Source organism: Convolutriloba macropyga, chromosome 9 (assembly GCF_964194025.1).
Source record: "Convolutriloba macropyga chromosome 9, txConMacr16.3, whole genome shotgun sequence".
Lineage (NCBI taxonomy): Eukaryota > Metazoa > Xenacoelomorpha > Acoela > Convolutidae > Convolutriloba > Convolutriloba macropyga.
In genome coordinates, this window is record NC_134476.1 from 53,490,117 (window position 1) to 53,511,172 (window position 21,056).

General features: G+C 35.2%; 1 protein-coding gene across 2 annotated transcripts in view; it reads right to left on the reverse strand.

Annotated features, from left to right (window-relative positions):
* Nucleotides 1-10,596: 10,596 nt before the first annotated feature.
* Nucleotides 10,597-21,056, reverse strand: part of LOC142345854 (uncharacterized) — a 53,859-nt gene continuing 43,399 nt past the window's right edge. For both annotated transcript variants that reach the window (XM_075398269.1, XM_075398270.1), the window contains one exon: nt 10,597-12,105. In XM_075398269.1, the coding sequence (XP_075254384.1) occupies nt 12,089-12,105 (17 nt within the window). In that variant the 3' untranslated portion in view covers nt 10,597-12,088. The remainder of the gene's footprint in view (nt 12,106-21,056) is intronic.

The following is a 21,056-nucleotide window of genomic DNA, read 5'->3' on the forward strand; positions in this document are numbered from 1 at the left end:
TAAATCAATAGCCAGAAAACAGCAAAAGTCTAAGAACTTTGGCCATCAATTTAATCTCCGGTTTATGATCTAATAGCCGGAACAAAAAAGTAAGATTTCAACATGTTAAGCTGTTCCTTGGAATAGCAGGGTTGACTTTGTAGGCTGCAAGATCACAATAAGGTATTTTTAGTGTTTGGGTCCTCTTCAGTTTCCAAATGATCTCGATAAAATACCCGGAAAAATTTTTTAGAAAAAAATGAAGATATTGTTTCATGAAATTTTTTAAAACGAAATCAACGATATTGTCGCTTGTGTCCCGTGTAGTCTGCCAACGTTGATTAAAAACAGCTGTAAGAGTTGAGCATCAGTCCTTTAAGATTAAAAAATGAAAAAGCTTACAAGCCCTGATTTTTGAATTGATGTATTAATTTGAACGATTAAAATTAAAAAAATCTTTATCAAGTCAGGGAATTGCTTCCAGTAAACCAAAATTGATTTAGGAGCTTTCCAATGTGTCTTAAGTGAAACATAAATTAAATTTTTAGTCGTGTTTGCGCAGGAAGAACTTAATCTTTATACGGAAATCAACAAATTTTGCTAATGACCCCTTTCAAAAATATTTTTTTATCGATGCAAGAAGTTATTTGAATCTATCAAAAAGCAAGGTGTTAGAGGTTTCCAATGTGCATAAAATTTGAATCAGAGAGGTTTTTTGGCATATTCTGCAGAGAACAAAATTGACCTTCATACGGTTTGCAAATCTTTCGAATAACAATTTTTTATTTAAAATAAAAACAACTTTAAAAATAGTTATATTTCACGAATCGACGAGTTCTTCAAACCCAGCCAAACTTCATGAGGGAAACTTCGAGTTTGTACAAAGTCTGAAACACAAAAATTTTTCGATTGATTTTGCATAGGAAAGCTATCAGTCTTTCATACGAAAAAAAGTCAAATTTTGCGGACAACAATTTATTATGGGGTGAAGGAGTTAAAATCAAGCAAAATTTAGTATGATAATTTTACATTGCATACAGGGTCCCAATCAACAAATATTTTGGTGCAGGTAGCTTTGGAGTAACTAGTTTTTCATGCGAACAATTGCAAAATTTACGAATAACGATTTTCAAAAAAAAAGGTTTTTTTACTGTTTGAAGGAGTTATTCAAAGCTATCCAAATTTGTTGCTTAAACTGCATATTGTTTAAGGAATCTCAATAAATCACAAACATTTTGGTGAAGCTTGTCTATGAAATTGCGAAAGTATCATACGGAAAATTGCTAACTGTGCGAAGTACGAGTTTTAAAAATTAATAAAAATTATCGTGTCAATGAGTCGACGAATCGTGTCAAAAAATCAAATAAAGAGTCTACTATTGAAACACCACAGTTACGTATAACGTCTCTGCTAAAATCAACACAAAATTTCTGTAAGAAATGGAAAATTATTCAAGAAAAAAGCTTAGTTCAATGCAAAATCACATATGATCTACGCATTGAAACGCATTTGTGTAGGATGTCCCATAAAATTAACGCTAAATTATTTTTAAGATCTTTAGGATCTAAGCTTCCAAACGCAAAATTATGTAAGTTCTACGCTTAAAAACGCAAAACATTGTCAGATCTATGCCAAACTCAACGCTTTGTTAAGTAAAATCTACGCTTAGAAAATGCAACATTACGTAAGATCTGCGCTAAATTTACACCTAAATCATGCAGGACCTACGCTTAAAAAGCCAAGATTATGTAAGATCTACGAAAAACTCACCGCAGAATTAAGTGAGATCTGAGCTCAGAGAGGCACAATTATGTGAGATAAGCGGTAACTCACCTTAAAAAGTCAGAAATATCGCCGCAATTTTCTTACATGATTTTGGGTTGAATGCATGGAGTTAAGAGACGCAAATTAACAACTGTATTGAACTTCGATGGAAGCAGCTGATGTTTCAATATCCAAAATTTTATCTCACGAGCTCAAAGTGAAAAATCCAAAGCTTTTGCAGAGTCCGGTGTCAAAGAGACAAATTCACATTGGGTTTCCTAGCGCGTAATGAACAATTGTTGTGAACAAAAGTAACAAGTCAATTTATAAAAACAAACGCTTTAATTTCTACCAAAATTATTAATTTCTACCAACGTTATTTTTTAACCCAAAATTTTAATTGATATTTTATAACCTCAAAAAAAATTGGTTAAAGGCATACGTTTCTCAAAATTTTTTGAAACATTTGAATAGAAAACAGAAAATTGGTTCTGTCAGTTTTCGATAAGAAAATCAGCAATGCGTTCGTCTCAGAATTTCGATCGGATTTGCAACTTGCCATAAAATTCCAGGAGAGCTTCTTGCCTAAATAAAGAGTAAAACACCGGGTCCCTCCAACATATTTGCTTGTTCATTTAAAATAGGAGCACCAGAACTAGTTGAACTGTTCTGTTTCTTCGGATCATAGCTTTGCTCATATCACATTGCTGTTTAAAAAAATAACATTGGCTTTCTAATAAAGTACAGACACCAGCCCTATCAATAGGTTTGAAAAACTGCTCAAAGAACAAATCGAAGAATACCTCCACAAAGCAAATATCTACAAACAAACCCAATTTAGGTTTCAAAAACTATTCAATGATAGAAGCATTTGTATAATTAACAAAAATAAAACAATGCAGGTTTGATCAAAAAAATCATATAGCAGCCGTTTTGCTTGATTTGCCAAAAGTTTGAATCGTTAGACCATCAGGACTGATTTGTAAAACTGCAAAACTTGGGTTCTAAAGGGTTTGCCAAGAACACTATTATAAGTTTTCTTAGCGATAGGTTTCACAGTGGTTGAGATTAATCAGAGGAGTTCCGCAAATTAGGTTTCTCGGGCCAATAATATTCATTATCAATGTTAATGACTTGCAATTCAAAATAGTTTCAACTAGAAAGTTAGTTAACAAAATTCCTGCTAGATCTAAATGCCTTGTACTTGGTTTAATTAGTAATTGTGTAAGGTATCTTGGTAATTTTTCACAGCGAATGAAATATTGTCAAATTCTTTTAGTACTGCCAAATTAAGACACTAACCTCACCAGCTCACTTTTCAGAAAAAGTTAAGGACGGACCCAGAAAAACCTCAACGCAGCCACTTATTCTGGCATGAAATTAAATTTATTTCGCTTTGTGTGTTGTTCCTATCTATAAGTACAAATATTGCTGTACATAGTTCACATTTTTTACGTACTTTATTCCGTTTTTTAGTACCTACACTATTAGCATGATGTAGTTTTTATGTCCTTCCAGGAACTAACTTGGTTTTTAAAGTTTTTTTTGTTAGTATTGGAGATAAGTTATAAACCCTCTTTCTAATTTTGATCTTTTGGAACACGTTCGTGTAATCAGACTGTTCGGTTGTTTAGTTTTCCTTTGATGTTTTATTTGTTTTTCTTTAGAATTCTATTGTTAGGTTGCTTTCTTATAATTGACTGCTCTCATTAAATTGCTTCATTATATATAATTCTGTTCAGATCTGTCACTCTTTTGACACATTGTTGAACATTTTTTGTCTTTTTTATTGATAAATATATAATAAAAACCAGTTCAAAACTAAATTCATCTCTCAGTTCCCGATTGTTATCAATTTCAACTTTCCTAGTTCAGAAACGGAAACTTGATATGTATTCTGCGGAAAAATCAAGGTTTTTGAGGTTCTCGGTAGTTAAATTTTTCTTTTATTTCCTCATACGGGCCGACATTTGAATGTTTTTAGGAGCTCTCTAAAGATGTAAGTTTTAAAATTTTTAACATTCTTAATTAAAAACAACGGTCATAAAAATTGGACAATTTGTGAGTTAAGCCTCAAAACTCCTGATATTTGTCTCAATTTATACTAATTTGTTTTCAATAATCAAATGATCGGATCTTAATGTAGCTGAATTGTTTTGTTGAACGTGTCGGAAAAAATATTTTTCAAAAAATTAATCCATTTATTTTTAAAAGCTCTTCTGAACTGGTTATTAAAATTGTTTTTCTTTTCAAAACCCATTTGTTGTCTAAATTTAAAGGCTTTTAGAATGTACTTACCTGAGCTGCTGATGTAGGAAGTGTTCTTTTTTGATCTTCACTCTCTTCTTAATTTCTTAAGGTTCAATTGCTTCGTAATTATCAAAAAATCCTAGCGTAATCTCATCGGCCAGGTAGGTAATTGGAGCTCTGGTTGTTTTTGAATTCTTGGAAATTTAAATGTGTGAGGGTTTTTTCCTGTTTTTGGGTTTTTTTTAAATCAAAAGTATTAACCTCAAAAAATTTTATATTAATTTTCCAAACTATTACAGACACTCCTGCCAAACCAAAATGTTTCAACTAAAACAATCTTGTTCCTGAAAAGCAGGCATTATTAAATGCAGTTAATTGTGAATCAGATATCAGTTCTCAAATCATCTTAATGTAATGTTGAAATGTCAAAATGTTTAAGAAGCTCACCAATTTTGTTGTAAGTTATAAACAAAGACCAGTCAAACTTAAGAAGCACAATGAAGACCATCAATGACATGTAGAAATTAAAAGTTAAATGCTTTTGGTCTGAAGCAAAGAATCACCCTTTTGACATTGAATTCCTTCTTAGGGGATAAATACTTCGGCATTTTTGTTTCCTCTGAAAACGGAAAATTTTTCATTCTCCCCTTTTTTCAGATTTGCGTCATCAAATTTACAAATGCTAAAACAGAATTTGCTAAGTCAAACGTTTCTGCAAAGTATTTCACCCGATTGTGGGAACATTCTATGCCGAGCACAAGATCATCCAATCCATCCCGGGTAGAGGAGTCACCGCTAAAAATTGCTAAAAGTTGCAAGTTTTGCGGTGAATTTGAATAAAAACTGTAAGATTTGCGCTCAACGCGTAGAATGCGGTGAAAAAAAATTTCAGCGCTACAAGGATGCGGTGAAGAAATTTTTTCATCCCTAAAATCGCATATCTTACAATTATTCACCGCTAAATTCAACGCTTATCTTAAATTCACAGGAAATATCACTGAAGTAAGTGAGAGATGGCGCAGTGGAATAAAAGGTTTTTGACATGTAGGAGGTGAGAGGTTCAAACCCGTGTAGGGTAGTTTCTTTTTTGTAAGAAATCTTGTGAATGCGGTGACAATAAAAATTTCACAGCTAAAACTGCATATTTTACAAAAGTTTACCGCATTCAACGCTAATAGATGCGGTTACCGCATTCAACGCTAATAGATGCGGTTTCACTGCTATTCACCGCTAATTTTACACTATTTTTGACCAAGCCTCGACCCGGGTTTTCGTTAAACTTACTTCTATAACTAAACGTTGCAATTTCGCAATTGGATTCTATTTCATGCAGCACTAACGAATGCATATATATTGTCTTTAAAGTAGCTTTGTTGCCTAGAATCAATCGCCTACAGAGCCTTTTATTATTAATGCTCCAGAAACATAGCCAGTAGAATACCAGGAATGACTCTAAGAGTCGTGCAACATAATTACTAACCTAACATGACTTAAAAAAGCAAAATCAAAGAAAAGAAATAACAAAGAAAATAAAATATCCTAATGAAACTATAGATATGTTTTTAAAAAGGAGGACGTGGCGCTTAGTTTAGAAGTGTGGGTACGCGCGTTGGGGTGGGGGCGTAGGTGGGGATGGGGGATTAAGTGGATGGGGGTTTGCTTGGGGTAGTGTTGTAGATGGGATGGGGGTGGGGGGGGGGTCGTGTTCGTAGTTTAAATAGGGACTGTTTTGGGAAGAAAACTTCTCATAATGACCTTTTTTACTTGAATATTACCAGCTCCTAATACTTAAATTTAGCAGTCTTTAAATTTACGAGCTTCTAATTTCTATGTACTAGTGCCCAAACTACCGTTAATGCCTAATGCTCGAAAACAGAAGTCAGGGTTCTAAAACAGAATTCAATAATAAAAAAGTCAAAAGTTCAAGTCATGCTAAAAAAGTTGCATCAGCTACAAAAAACCATAGCAGAACAAGTCCTGTTTCAAATTTTGCAATAAAAAATGATTAAATTCAATTTTTTGTATTCGTAATCTAAAGGACCTAAGAAACTTGTCCCGTCTTACTGTCCCGCAAAGACCGATAAACCTAGAGACTGACAAAAAATTTCAAAACTTAAAGACAATTTCAAATTTTAAAGGAATGTAGTTAAAATTGCTGATTTAATTTCTGCTGATTTTTTTCACTGACTCCAGAGGCTATCCAGTAATCCAATTCCAAGCCTTTCAAAACTTTTATTGGCTCAAAAGATCAACCAGTGAGATGGCAAACACTTTCAGAAAATTTGAAAAAATATCGAATTTTTTTTTCAAAAAATTTCAAAAATTTGTGGTTTTTAAATGTCAAGATCCCTTCCGTTACCACTATCAATTATGCGTCAGCATACTATGAAACCCTAAAGAAGGCTACCTGGCCACAGAAGCAAGAAAAACAGAACAAAAGATAAATAATTTCAAAGAACTTGAAATGTTCAAATGTTATCAGAATAATGTTTAAATTCGTGATAATAAAATGATGAAATCAATTTCATTGACACTAAAAGTTATTCAGTATTATATTTTTGGACCTTAGTGGAGGCTTTCTGGCTCCTGAGGGGACTAACAGAATTTTGTGAATGTTAAGAAATTGCAAGTTCTATAAAAAAAATTGCTGAAACTAAAGTTTAATGTCAGATAATTAAATTGTTCAACTTGTTTTATCTGAGAAATTTGTCCATTAACCATCTATAAGACCTACGAAATTTTCATTGTACTGCAAATATCGATAGACATCGAGAGAAGCAAAAATTTCAAAAACTTGAAAATAATTGCAAATTTTAATGAAATATAGCTAACATTTGGAATAATAATATCTTCAGAACTATATTGATTCATTGTCTCCAGAGGGTAACCTGTAACTCAATTTCATGCCCAAAAGTGTCATTGCTCATAAAGATCGGAAAACTAGAAACCTGACCAAAAATTTTAAAATGCTAAAAAGTTGCTAAAATTTGGGATTTTGAAATGTTAAATACGTTAAATTTCCGTTAGAGGATATGCAGTAACCTGCTATGAAGTTCTAGAGGAAGCATTCTGGGCCTTGAGGCTAGAAAAACTCGAAAATTTTGAGCTAGAGAAACAAAAATCTCAAATTTGTCCGAAAAACTTGCAGACTGCACCATGTTGCTATCAAAAATGAACTTTTATCCTTAAATTAAGGCCTTCCCATTAGCTGCACCACTCTAAGCACGTAAAAGACTACTGACGCCAGCTTTGGGTTATGCAGTAACCTACTGTCAGGCCCTAGAGGAAGTTCACCTGGGGCTAGATAAAATCAAAAAACGACAAATTTCAAAAATTTAAAAAAACTGCGTGTTATAAAAAGATTGCTGAAATTCGTCACACTAAAATGTTGAAAACCACTCCGTTACAACAAGAAGTTATGCACTAACAAATAATCAAGCCGCAGCAGAGGTTTTTCGACTGCTGGGGCTGGCAAATTTTAAATAATGATATTGTCAAAGAATTGGAAAAAGTGCAATTTTTTATAGAAAAAGTGCAAAAATTCGTGATTATTAAATGTTGAAACCATTCAAATACTTAAAATTTTGCAGTTTATCAAACCTTAATGGAGGTTCCTTGGCTCGTAGGGCTGAAAAAACTCAAAAGGGAAATTTTTCCAAAAAAAACTTGAAAAAATTGTAAAGGCTAGAATACAGTTGCGTGCTATATTTGGAATGCCAAAACATATAGTTCGCAAAATGGCCATAAAATTATTTGCTTTACAAAAAGCTTTTAACAGATTTTAAAAACCTCTAGTTTAGACTGGTCTTACAAAAAATTTGACAAAAGACGAAAAACGCGATAAAGATGGAGCACCAATGCAAACCAATTCTTGGATTCTAAAAGACAGCCCCAATATCCAATTTAAAAACATGGCAGGACATGTCTTGACCTACAGTTCAAGTTTTTGAGTTTTGGTCTAACGGACCATTCTTGTACTTCTTGGTTGTACAGTACATTGGTGGTATCTTGTACATCAGCTGGTAAGAGTAAATGTAATTCCGTTTAATTTGACATACGTCCTACTAATTGCAGTTGAGAGAGAACAGCTTAAAATAAATTTTGCATAAGATAAAATTAAGACGCTCTACTAGTTAAACGTTGACTAGGCTAGAGAGCTGCGGTCATGCCGAATGAGATAGAACAATGGAAAGAACAGAAATGCTCAAGTACCAGATTTCAAGACCAGTCGGTGTAACGGTTAGTACACCACGCTTGCAGAGACGCTGGTTCCCAGCTAGTACTGTTCAATTTGCAGTGTGCTTGCGCCTGCGTAGAGCCTTATGGAAACTTAGTTTTCTCGCGCTTTTTTCTATAACAGTTATCTTTTTTGGTGATTTTTTTTTTAGTTTTTTGATTTTTCTGATTACCCCTTGCTAATCAAATTTTTTCAAAGATGACCAAAATTTTATAAAAACGATAGAAATCATTTCTGCGAAATTTTCAATAAAAACAATGTATGAAAAGCGTGCTATTTTTCAACTTTTTACCATTTCTTTTCAAATAGCAAAGAAACCCTTAAAATAAACAAAAATTTGGTACGCTACGGTCCATATATATTTACTGTAAGGCAAAAAAGGCTTGACCTATGGAATTTTAGTTTTCGCAATTTGGATTTCCTTAAAGTTGGTTTTTGATAAAAAAGCTCCGGCAATCAAAATTAATGGTGCCTTTTTTTACCCCTATTCTTTTAATCTCCTAAATTTATCACCAATTTTTAAGCTTTTATCACTTAACACCGCAATCATTTGACACAATTCATTCTTTAACCCTGATTTTATTATTCAATTAATTCATGATGATTATGTCTCCTTCAATTTTAATGACACAGGTCGATTGTCCTCTCTAAAATCCTCCCATTTCGTTGTAAGAGTGGGAGGTAATTTGTCTATGGGGGGTAAATTGATGTAAGAAAGTGGGGGTAATTTGTTCAGAGGGGGTAAAATGATGTAAGAGTGGGGCTGCAACGGGAGGACTTTTGAGGAATTACCCCCGGACTAAAATTGCCATGTAAGAGTGGGCTGCAATGGGAGGACTTTTCAGGAATTACCCCCTGACTGAGATTGCCATGTAAGAATGGGCTGCAATGGGAGCACTTTGAAGGAATTACCCCCTGACTAAATTGCCATGTAAGAGTGGGCAGCAATGAGATGACTTTTGAGGAATTACCCCCTGACTAAAATTGCCATTTAAGAGTGGACTGCAATGGAAGGACTTTTCAGGAATTAACCCCCTGATTGAATTTGCCATTTAAAAGTGGGCTGCAATGGGAGGACTTTTGAGGAATTACCCCCCTGACTAAAATTGCCATGTAAGAGTGGGCAGCAATGGGATGACTTTTGAGGAATTACCCCATGATTAAAATTGCCATTTAGGAGTGGGCTGCAATGGAAGGGCTTTTCAGGAATTCAACCAGGGGAGCTCCATAAATACAGATTCAAATTGGGGTGGAAACGACTGATGGGTGAATAAAACGTTTTCACACAAAAATTACTTCCCCTGCAATTAATTGTAAATTATTTGCTCAAAATTTTCAAAAGAATGAAGATAAGGACTACATTACTAAAGAAATTAAAACAATTCGTGTTTTTATTTAGTCTTTAAAAAGCATATAGAGAAAATTGAGGTGAATCGTTCTCTAGAACCTTTGTTTTATTGCATCTTGAAATCAGTATGACATCTCCCGACTGCATTTACCATTTCTTCAAATAACAAAGAAATTTTGAAGGCAGAGAGCCAATGGTTTTACATTTTTTAATTTTTAGGTCTATAGCTAATTTGTCATACTTGTGTATCTGAAATATTTGTCATTATATTCGGTTTTGTGTCAAGTTTGAAATCTATGTTAACTTCTTTGGGGTCGCGCCTTCACATGGCTACGTCAAAGCTTCATATGGTGACTTAAGGAATTTGATACTGGACGTTAACCGTATGCTGGCACCCCTAATTGGCAACCTTTTTTGCAAAATTTTAATTGCTAATTTGCAAAGTATAGCAGCTAGCTAAAATATCAAACTGGATTTCATTATTTTCCTGCTTAACATACAATTCAACATAAAAGAGGTAACACTTGTTAAGTCTTCTTTTTCGATAAAAGCCGTCAAGTTAAAAAAGCATCTCATTATTCTGCGATTTCAAACAAACGTCAGGTGCTTAATGTCGCACTCTTGAAGACCAGTAATTTTGTGTTAATTGAGTCCCTTGAACTTTAGCTTATCTAATCGTTCATTTGAACGCCGAATTTTTCAAGTTTTCGGTGCTAAAGCGATATCGGTCGTAAATAAACTGAGGGGTTAAATGATGAGGGGTAAATATACACGGTGTTAAATAATAGGGGGATAAATATGTCGGGTGAAAAAAATAGAACCGAATTCAATCTTGTTCGGGTATATTCTGTTTCGGCCCTTGTGGTTTCTGTGCCCCACCCCCAACTACAAGTTGTGTTGTTACGTAGCATGTTATTGTAAAAAATAGCTAATGCGCTTCGGGGTGGGGTGGGGGGAATAAAAGTTTATAGACCCGCAACGCTCGGGGGATAGAACCGATCCCTTAATTTAAAAAGAGTTTGTATAAAATTTGAATTGAAATATGATGATAGTGGCGTTGTAAAATTTGTCACGGAGTTTCTCAGTGAGAGAGTGACTCTGTGATAACAGCAAAAGAGAGCAAGATTGGATTATTCAATAGGTTCTTTGTAATATAGAACAGCAACAATAATAGACGCACCTTTTAGGAGAGACATCAAGTACATATTGCGACAGTAGTAGTAGTAATGGTAGTAGCAGTTAGCTCATAAGGGCAAAAGATACATATATAGACAGTAGTCCCAGCAACAACATCTCAATTAAAACCACAATGTTCGAATTCGGATCCATTCTGATACGAAGATACATTAAATCCATGTATAATTTTTTGAACTCTACATCCAAATCTAATCCTCTTCAGTACTATGATTTTCGTTTTTGATTAATGAAAAGACTTTTGACAGTAGTTTGTCTTCCCACAATCCTAGAAAGTAGACCCGTTTTCAGCTGCCACTAAAACGTATATGTCTAGCTAACATTAAATGATTTTTACACGGAAGGGCGGAGAGGGTAACTCTGGCGCTCTTTGCTTTTTTTAATCTTCAAAAATGTAAATTTAAAGTTATAACCACAACAAAAACGTTTGGTTAAATATTTACATTTTCAAAATCGCCTCGTAAATATATGAATAGTTTGGTCTTTATACTTCAATAGAAAAAATTCCTAAAGCCTCTTACTTGTCTATCTATTGGAACACGTTCATGCAGTTTGACCATTTCGCTGCTTAGTTTCTCCTTAAATTTTTTTTTGCCCAACAAGGCTTTTAGTGAGTAAGCTTCCTAAGTAAGACAGCAAATTTAACCAGGTTGACAGCATCATCAAATTGTGGAGAATGGGTCCAGAAATCTCATTATCCATCTTCAGATAAGTCAGGTTTCTAATTACAACCAACAGCATTTTATAAACAACAGCAAACAAAACTGGTCCAAAAATAGAAGACAAGCTTTAGCTTTCTCAGCCTCCCACAACTTAGCATTTAGAATTAAGTTGTAAACTGCATAGCATTTGTGTGAATGTTTGGACTAGACTAGCATCCTTTTATGGAGAGACAAGAATAGCAAATTCAGTAAGTCAGTATCGGTAATTGTATTGGGAATTATGTCAAAGTGGAATTAGTAGTTAAAGCACAAATAGCATTAAATCATCATTAAGGGATTTTTCAACAACAATTCATCTTCGAAAGTTTAGTTTTCTTCCTGGCAAGTCTACGTTCTGAAGCTACCACGTTAATAGACGCCAATCCGCTGGCCACTAATTTTTTAACCACGGCCTCCGTGAGGTCAGTCCGTAGCTAAAATACCCAGTTGTTAAGGACATTTGGCAAATGACGACAGTTGGGCTGGCTGAAGTCGGATGGAGAGATTGGGTGATGTGAGTGGTTGAGACAGATATGGGAGGAGGCAGACAGACGAGCACAGATACAGAGAAAGAGAAAACAGATCATCGGGGGAGAAGAAAAAGCAGAGGAGGCTTCAAATGTGACCAGAACCTAAAATCACATTCAATTTCGGCTAACTTGCACAATTTCATGAACAAAAAATCATCAAATGAATTCGAAATATATCGGGCTGCTTATGAGAGAGTAGCTAAATGACAAAACTTGGGATCAGATTTCAATAAACACAGCCAGCAGATTGCCGGAAAATAGCCGCTTGTGGCCGTCCATGAATTGAAACAACTAAAGAAATAAGATAGACAGATCGACCACCGGTCCTCTAATAGACCACTCGACTTTTTGGGTCATATTCGGACTGTCAATTTTATGACACGTACTGTCTATCAAGGAAAAAGCCCTGAAAGAGCTTTTTTAAAAACTGATATTCAAAATAAAAACTCAAGACAAATAATCAAGAATTAGGGCATGTAAGTTTGGCACTACTTAGATGCACACTATTAACTAGTAAATGTTCATAAAATTTAAAGTTCCATAAGTGAGTTCAGAAGTAATTTTTTGAGTGAGGTAAGTCAGGCAATTGACCTGAAAGCAGAAATGATGTCACGTTAAAAAAATTTAACTGCAGAGCAGCAGAAGTCACTGAAGTCATTGAAAAAGTCGATTCCAAGAAGTCAGGTCATAAGAATCATCGATGGAGACGACGAATTAAAAAAACATAGCCGGACAAGTCCTGACGTACAATTCAAAGAATTTTCATTGACTATACAACAAACTAGATCTAAAACGGACTACGAGTGAATTGGGAAAACCATTTCTGAAAAAATCAGATCAAAATATTTAAAAAAACAGAAAATCAATGTCAAAATGCCGCATGTGAACAAAAAACTAGGCCTAGAATGAACTATGAATGGATTGGAAAAATCATTCAGAAAAAATTGCGATCCAAAAATCGATAAAACAGTGAAAATTAAAGTGAAATTGCCACAGCGAACCACTAGCGAGAAAGCGAAAATTTGTTCAAACACCGTTTTCTCATTCTACTTCAAAATTAGAGCGAAAAAATTTCACGCCGCAAAACCACTCGCTTTTTCGCTCCACTTCCTGTTTCGGCGTGACAAAAATCACTACTCCAATTTGACTTCTAAAATCATGAAAACGTGTGAACAGATCTTAAAAAAAGGAGCGCCCCAGTACAATTTAAATTCTTTGAATTGTAAGAAAACCACGATGTCCCCAATAATAGCCACTATCCCTTAGCGGCTACTAATAAATAAATTCCTCTTCGAGCTGTAAAATAGCAAAATGAAAATAAGCTGGATAAATTAAAACTTCGAAGCTATCCCAACCAAAGAGGGAGAGGAATGCAGTATTCAGAACAAATAAACCTATCCACGCAACGCTGTAACATGCGCTAGACAGGTAGGAGGACATGCCGTTTAATTCTACTCTCCTTCAAATCGAGGCTTTAATCTCTAATTGACATCAGAGCTAATCAAAGTTACGAAGTGAAAACATCCTCTCGCAACTATTGCGGTTTCCTTGCAATTTCCACCAAAAAGCACGAAATCTTAAAGCAATTTGATACGCAGAAATTAAACTTTTAGCTAGCTTTATAAGAATAACAGCAGGATTTTCAGCGACAACTCCGTGCTCGTAAAAATACTATCTAAAGACCAAAATTTGCAAAACTGACTGAACAAAATACAAGAAACTCAGCTGCCGATAACCAGAAAACAGCTTTGTAGACCTGCAGTATCAAAAAACCAAAGAAAAAATTAGAGCACAAAAGCCAAAGAAAAAACTAGAGCACAAAACCAAGAAAATTTCGATACCTCATTTTGATTTAGACCTAAGTCTAGTTTTTAGAACCTGCCCTCAAACAGCAAATAGACGGAGACAGCCTCTTTTGGTCTTACCTCTTAAAATTGAAGAGATGAAAGTCAATATGAGAGTTGAAAAAGTCATTTTGAGATTGCGATTAGCACGTGTATCCAAAAAAACTACACGCAATAAAACTCACCTTAATAAGTGTGGAGAAAATGACGTAACGCACACAGAAGCAAAAAATAGTATGTATGAATAGACAAAAGCTGATTTTGAGGCAAGCTTGACGTCAACGGTCACAGAAAAGTAATGACTGCGGAAAAAAAACTAGTCCCAGAAATTACTAGAAATGGGTTTAAAAAACCATTTAGAAAAAAATCCTATAAAACTAAAAAAAAAACAGTGAACATAGAAGTGAAATCACCACACGTGAACAAAACAACGTGATCTAGCAACCAAATTTTAGCTCAAACACCGTTTTCTTGCTCTACTTAAAAATCAGGGTTCAAAGATTTCAAGCTGCAAAACCACTAGCTTTTTCAATTTCAGTTTGGCGTAACCAAAGTCACTACAATTTGACTTCAGAAATTTAAAAAAATGTGGCCAAATCTTACAACATAGCCGGAAACTACTCCAAGTAGAAGAAATCTGACAACATACTCACTAGCGTCACTCATATGTCAGCATAAAAAAGAATTGCCTTCAGATGTTTAAGATTCCACTGCAATTTTTAAAAAATGACCGAACAAAGTCAATCCAAGCAAGTGTAAAAGTTTTTTAATTCTTCAATTCTCTAATAACTCTTTGTCTTTCAACTGCCTTGTAATCCTCTACGACGTTCAATCTTATCTAAAATTTAAAAAATGTCTTATAATTAATTACTTTTAATTTTGCTGTAACAATTTTCAATTTTTTTCAACTAAAGAGGAGTGATTTTCAGATTAGTTCAAACAACATTTTAAAGGATAGTTGGAAATGAAATGCTCCAGCCCAGAATGAAGAGGTACGTCGTGAACAGCAATAACAATCCAGCACTAACGAAGGAAGACATCTAACAAAACTCAAACCTGAAATTTTTACTTATGAAACCTTCTCTCAACGCTCAGAGCAAGAAACCAGATAGTCAAAAGATAAAAACGGGAAAACTCTCAGCAAACAAATAGTTTCAAGATCTCATGTAAATTGCGAAGAATTCACAGAATGCAAACATAAAAATCTGCCTCATGTCAATACTAGCAAATTAAAAAAAAAGTACTCAGACGTCCCGGAAAGCACCACAGGCGCCGAAAAACTATAACAAAACTGGAGACAAATTGCAAACGGAATACAAATTCAAGTCAAATTCAAAAAAAAAAGAAAAAGGAGGATAATCCCTAAGAACGATCATAAGAATGAACTATTTGTGCCACTCAGTCTAATTTGGACACAGAGAACTTTAAATATTGACCAAAACATTGACTATAAAAAGCTGACCGAAAAACCGCAAATACTGACCATAGAATGCGTCAAAATCATCTTAGCAGGTAAAAATGTAACATTTATCACAACACCCGCCTTCAAATATGGGCAAAATGCTTATAAACCACCTTGGCTACAAGAAAATGAGCTGAAACAAAAATAGCTCTTTTAAATGGCCGCATATGAACAAAAAATTTCACTCGCTTGGTGAAAATTTTTTTGCCACAACTATTCTCGCTCTCCCAAAAAGGTGAAATTAACAAAGAAACACTCTAGCTTTTCTCTAGTGCTCAATTTCTTCAGCAACCTGACTTAAAAACTTTGTTTTCTAGCGTTTCACTTCCTGTTTTAAATACATGCTAACAAAAAGACGCTCTACCTATACTTCTATTCGCAACGTATAGATACAGATTCTACCATGAAAACTTATTTCAAACCACCATGAATCAAGCACTACTAATCTGCCGCTCTATTTAACAATTTTGTTAACTATAAATCATGAAAATTCATTCTTTGAAAGCTGCTGGGTACCTGAAAGGTGGTAGATGACAAAAAATCTTGTGGAGTTCAATCAAAAGTGCATGCCTCTTCCAGCGGTAAAACAAACGTGACCTGAATGAGAGCAGAATAAGCGCAATAAAGTAAAACCGCAAGCTACAATAACCATATATGGCCTGAGTAAAATGAAGACAAAAGGTAAAATTTGTATTTGTAACACATTCTGAAATTTTTCTACTTTTTTTTTTAATTTTCTACATTTCTATTTTCTATAAATAAAAACATTACGACTAACGTCGGGCAAATTGTTCTCAAACGGCAGGTGAGAGTTTGATTTCAGTAGTAGCAAGCTGGGGCTTAGGGATGTTAGCATTAGGGGCGGTGGAGGTGGGGTGAGCGGAGTGGGAGAGGTGGTCAAGCTATGGGGTAGGGTTGTGGTCAGGTTGGAGGGTGGACGGGGTGTCGGGGGGAGAGGGTGACTCAGAACCGCCATTCACAACCTGGATTGTCTCCTCAAAAGAGTTTCAGATAATCGCATACTTAGAGACTAGTAAGGCTCTAATAAAGCTGCTCGGCCATTTAATGCCCTTCGAGCGCTAACTGTTTATCCGTTTTGGAGGACCAAAAATCAAATACGTCAGAGGAAATATCGGTCAAGTGAAAAATCACATCAAAAAAAGACCACAGGAATAATATGCGAAAACTTTGTTAGAGAGCAATTAACAACGTTAGTCCATCAAAGTTTGCTCTTCAGGAGAATTATCCAGCTGTCTTTCTTAAAACATAACCAACTCATTTCAGACGAATTGCTCTCAAACAACTGTTGCGCGCCCAGTTCTTTTGCAGCCCGCTTACGAGGGGGATAGAATCGGGGCATTAGATGTACTAATGGGCTTCAAATGATGTTATAGCTTGTATTAAGATTTAAAAAGAAAAACGTAAACCGATGTGATATCGATAGAATGTTCTACAAGATAACAGTCAAGCAAAAAATTTTGCATAAAAAGACACACATGCTTACAATAATTGCTTAAAAGTCCTTTCAACAGCAATTAACAAGAGACCAAATTCCATGTGCTTTTCAATTGACTTCTGTAGTAAACTGCCGTCATTTGAGATCAATTGCCCAAAATTATGAATGAGAGAGCAATATAAATCACGAGAAATCAAAAAGTCAAGCGTGCTCAAGAGCTTAACTGGTAGAGCAAACATGTTGCACCAAAACACACGACTACAATACCTGCATTAAACTTTGTTCGAGGGCAATTACAATTTATGCAAGTAGTTGACACTTTTACATATATACATTGCTAGTACGATACGAAATTCCGCCCCCATTGAAAAAAATGGGGGAAGAAAAAAACCATTAGAATGTTAATCAAAGCAAAAACATTTTGTTAATTGACATTAAACAATAGTAGTATTCATTCATCACAAGCGGTAAAATCATCAAACAAAATTGATCATCAAGCAAAAGTGACTTCGGATATTCCTTCGAAAATGTAATTAAAATAATTGACTAGATTTAAAGAAATTTCTAATTATTTAAAACCACACTTATCCTGAAATAACAATAAACTGACAAAAAATGTCAACTGAGATAACCTATTTAGAAATTTTGTATAATTTGTGTTGTTTCTATTAACTGCCCTTAGATGATTTTCAATTAAAGCGGTACATTTTCAGTAGACATAAACTCCTTCAATTATAAAGAAAGCAAAATTCATTCCAAAAGTGAGGAAAATTATTTCGAAAAATGAGTTAGTCATGTATGACCAAGTTTATTTACGAGAATGAACAACATCAGGATCTAAAAATGATGTCACGCATATAAATCAGTCGAAATTGTATAAATGAACAAAAAGCAGATTTTGAGTGAGCTGTGACGTCATCAGTTTGTAACATATATGTTCGAAAAGCTTCACCTGTTGCTACTCAAAACAATTATTGCACAATAAACCATGCGATATAGTAAAATTTTGGTCAAAAATGGCCACCAATGGACAAAGGTTGTTCACAGTTAAATCACACCGTTGCGATTTTAACAGCTGCATAACTTACACCACACTTCATTTAAGAGGACTATCTTTTTCCGCACTTCACATGGTAATAGTGACCAAAAAGAGTGGCGGAAATAGTAGTCTGAACCCGATCAGTTTTACCCCACTGTTCCAAATGTCCGTTGTTTTTTTGTCGTAATATTATGTTATTTCATCGTTAAGTTACGCAACAACTGCTAAAAATGAGTCCATGAAAAGCAAAAAGACAAAATTTGCTAAATTGCATCTAAAATGTAATATCTGCTTCAGATGGTGAATTATAATGATAATAAATTCAATTGATAGAAAAACCATTTTCACCGAAAAAGTAGAAACATGCTTTCGAAAAGTTGCAAGTGAAAATGTCGCGCTCGCTCAGTAATTAATTTTTTCACACCTACTTCTCTCACTATCAGAAATCTCTCACTTCTTTTAACTTTTGTTCAGCAGATTGACTGAAACACTAGTTTTCACCACGTGCGGCATTGACTTACGGTTCTACTTCTTTTCACCCCGATTCATTTAACCCCGCATACTTTAACCCCGTATCTTTTAACCCCTCTATCATTTAACCCCTATATCATTTCACCCCATCCTTACATCCTGTTTGTGACACTAAGGGTTAAAAAAACAGAAGATTGCCATAACTACTCTTCGTGTCGTAAAAACCAGGAGAAGGCAAAGAATAGCTCCACTCAGCTATTGCTATCGCAGCTCTCAATAAACAAACTGTCGGACAAAATGCTCACGCTGAACAACTGGCGAGCATTGATTATAGCCCAGGGAAAATATCCTCCTCAACGGGCGGAGGAAATTGCCCGCCACCATTTCCTCTCCTCAGTACCTTTGGTGAGCAGTACACTTACTACGCGCATCTAAAGCTCTAAGCGAGCTGAACCTAACGTTTTCGGGCGTTTCCAGTTTATCCGGTGTTTGAGTACGAAAAGCCTTATTGGTCAGACGAAAAATCACAGGACTGAAAAAATTCTTACAAAATTTATATGTAATCAGTTAAATACTCATGTCAAGGGCGATAATGTCAATCGAATATTTTGCACAAAAGGACACAAGACCACAATAATTGATACTAAATTCATTTGAGAGCAATTAAAAACCAAAGCAGGGCAAAAAATATCTTAACTATGATTGCTGTACAACGATCTACGCAATTATCAATCACTATTCATATCCTCAACTTGCAAATAACCTAAAAAGTTTTTAGGTTCTCTTAGTGGCTTTTCACATAACAGGCAATACCTTAATTAAGACATCTATAATTACAGTTTTAGACAAACCAGTTTGAAATTTTGATGATTGATCATTTTGTGAAATTTTACTTCATTACAACCAAAATTTAACTTAAAAATGCTCCTCTTCGAACTCAGGTCTTGTAACACAGGTACATTGAAAAAAGTACAACTCAGGGAAACTCAAATCGACAATTACTTTTTCTTTCAGACTGTCGTCTTCTGAATTTCTGCTAGGCCAACAGTGAGGGGAATCTGTCGCCCAGAAGATCGAACAAATTTAATTAAAACCAACACCGAAGGTTTAAAAGAAAATGATGAAGCAAGCGCTACCTTGTTTCTTCCCTGAGTTTTTCCCCTCGTCCACTCTTGCTGGCTGTTAAAAGTGCTTTGTCCCAAAAGTGTTAAATTGAATAGAGAACACCAGCACAAATGTAGAATCCACAGTAAATAGATGCAATTCTCAATCAACTATCAACTTGAGACAAATTCAACTGCAAAAATCTGTATACTTTCAAAATTTTATCGTGATTCACTCGCAATATAATTAACCAAGTTGCTCACAGTTTCCTAACTGGTCTTGCAACTTTACTGACTGTCTTAAGTTTAGTCCCACTAAACCAACTGCTCACTAGCTCAGTATTTTCTCTCTCTCTCCAACTTAAACACGATAAGCTGATTACAACATTTTCTATTTGGCTAACTTTATCTTATCTTAATTAAATACACTTTTAGAACTTAAGTAAACACCATAAGTCACTCTGACTGATTGACACATCCGCAGGAGGGGTTCCCTTCACTAAACAAACAGATTAACGTCAAAGTCCGCGGTCCTTATCGCTCTTATTTGCGCACACAAATTTGGCGCCAAGTCAATTTCGTCGCTTTTGTTATTCAAAGACTATTGGTCTCCATGTGTAAATATACCACTAATTCATGCTCGCTAAAGCTAAAATAATGGCTTGGTATGCTTTTCCCAGCATTCCGTGCAATTCCCTATACAAAAATTAGTCAAAAACCAAAATTTCCCAAAAACCCAAAAATTTGACCTCCAGAGGTCAATTAGAGGTCAATAGTCGAAGATGAAGGGTCAACTTGGTAAAAATAACTATTGGCGCGGAAAGTCCTTCCATAGTTACACCTACCCACCAATTTTTATGACCTAACTCCTAATAGAACACGAGCAGTGACCGCGCACACTTTTCATCGACCTCCCGGATGACCCCAAATTTCCAAACTTAATAACTTGCGAAGTAGTGGTCAAAACGTCTTCGGGTAAAGTTTTATAGTAACTATAGGGTGCCACCAACTTGCCTGCCAAGTTTCATGACCAACGGATCAGCCGTTGCGAGTCGTTTGCAATTTAAAAATTTTTAACGAGTCGTGGGTGCCGAAACCCGAAAAATCCGAGTTCGTCAAAATTGACCGGGGTGGTTATTTTTTGTCACTAACTGTCTCAGGTTATCATATTAAAACTATTTCAAAGTCATTCGGCCGCTCAAAAAGGCCAATTTCCGGTTTTCGGCACTCGGGTCGTCCCGAAGCACCGACTTCCGGTCGGAATCTGGGATTGAAAATATCACCAATCGAAAGCCCTTGAAAAGTTACACTAACCCTCCAAAAATCATAGGGCTACTACCAATACTCCACGAGCAATTCAAATTTTACGTTCCGCAGCACGGGCGTGCGCTAGTTCCGTGCAGGTTGGTGTAGGGTCAAATCTGACCTCAAAATCGGATTCCCCGTACCCAAATTAGTCTATCCCCCAATTTTCAGGTCAATCCGACTTCAACTTTTCGGGAAAATACTATTTCAGTTTAGGTGCTAACTACATTCCTGTGATAATTACCAATATACTTAAAAATCGCCATTTTATATCCTAAACCCTTCCCAAGATCGTGCAAAAACATTAATTCATACGTGCATTACATTACAACTGATTAATCGCCTTATTTCTGACTGAAACATTCATATTTCA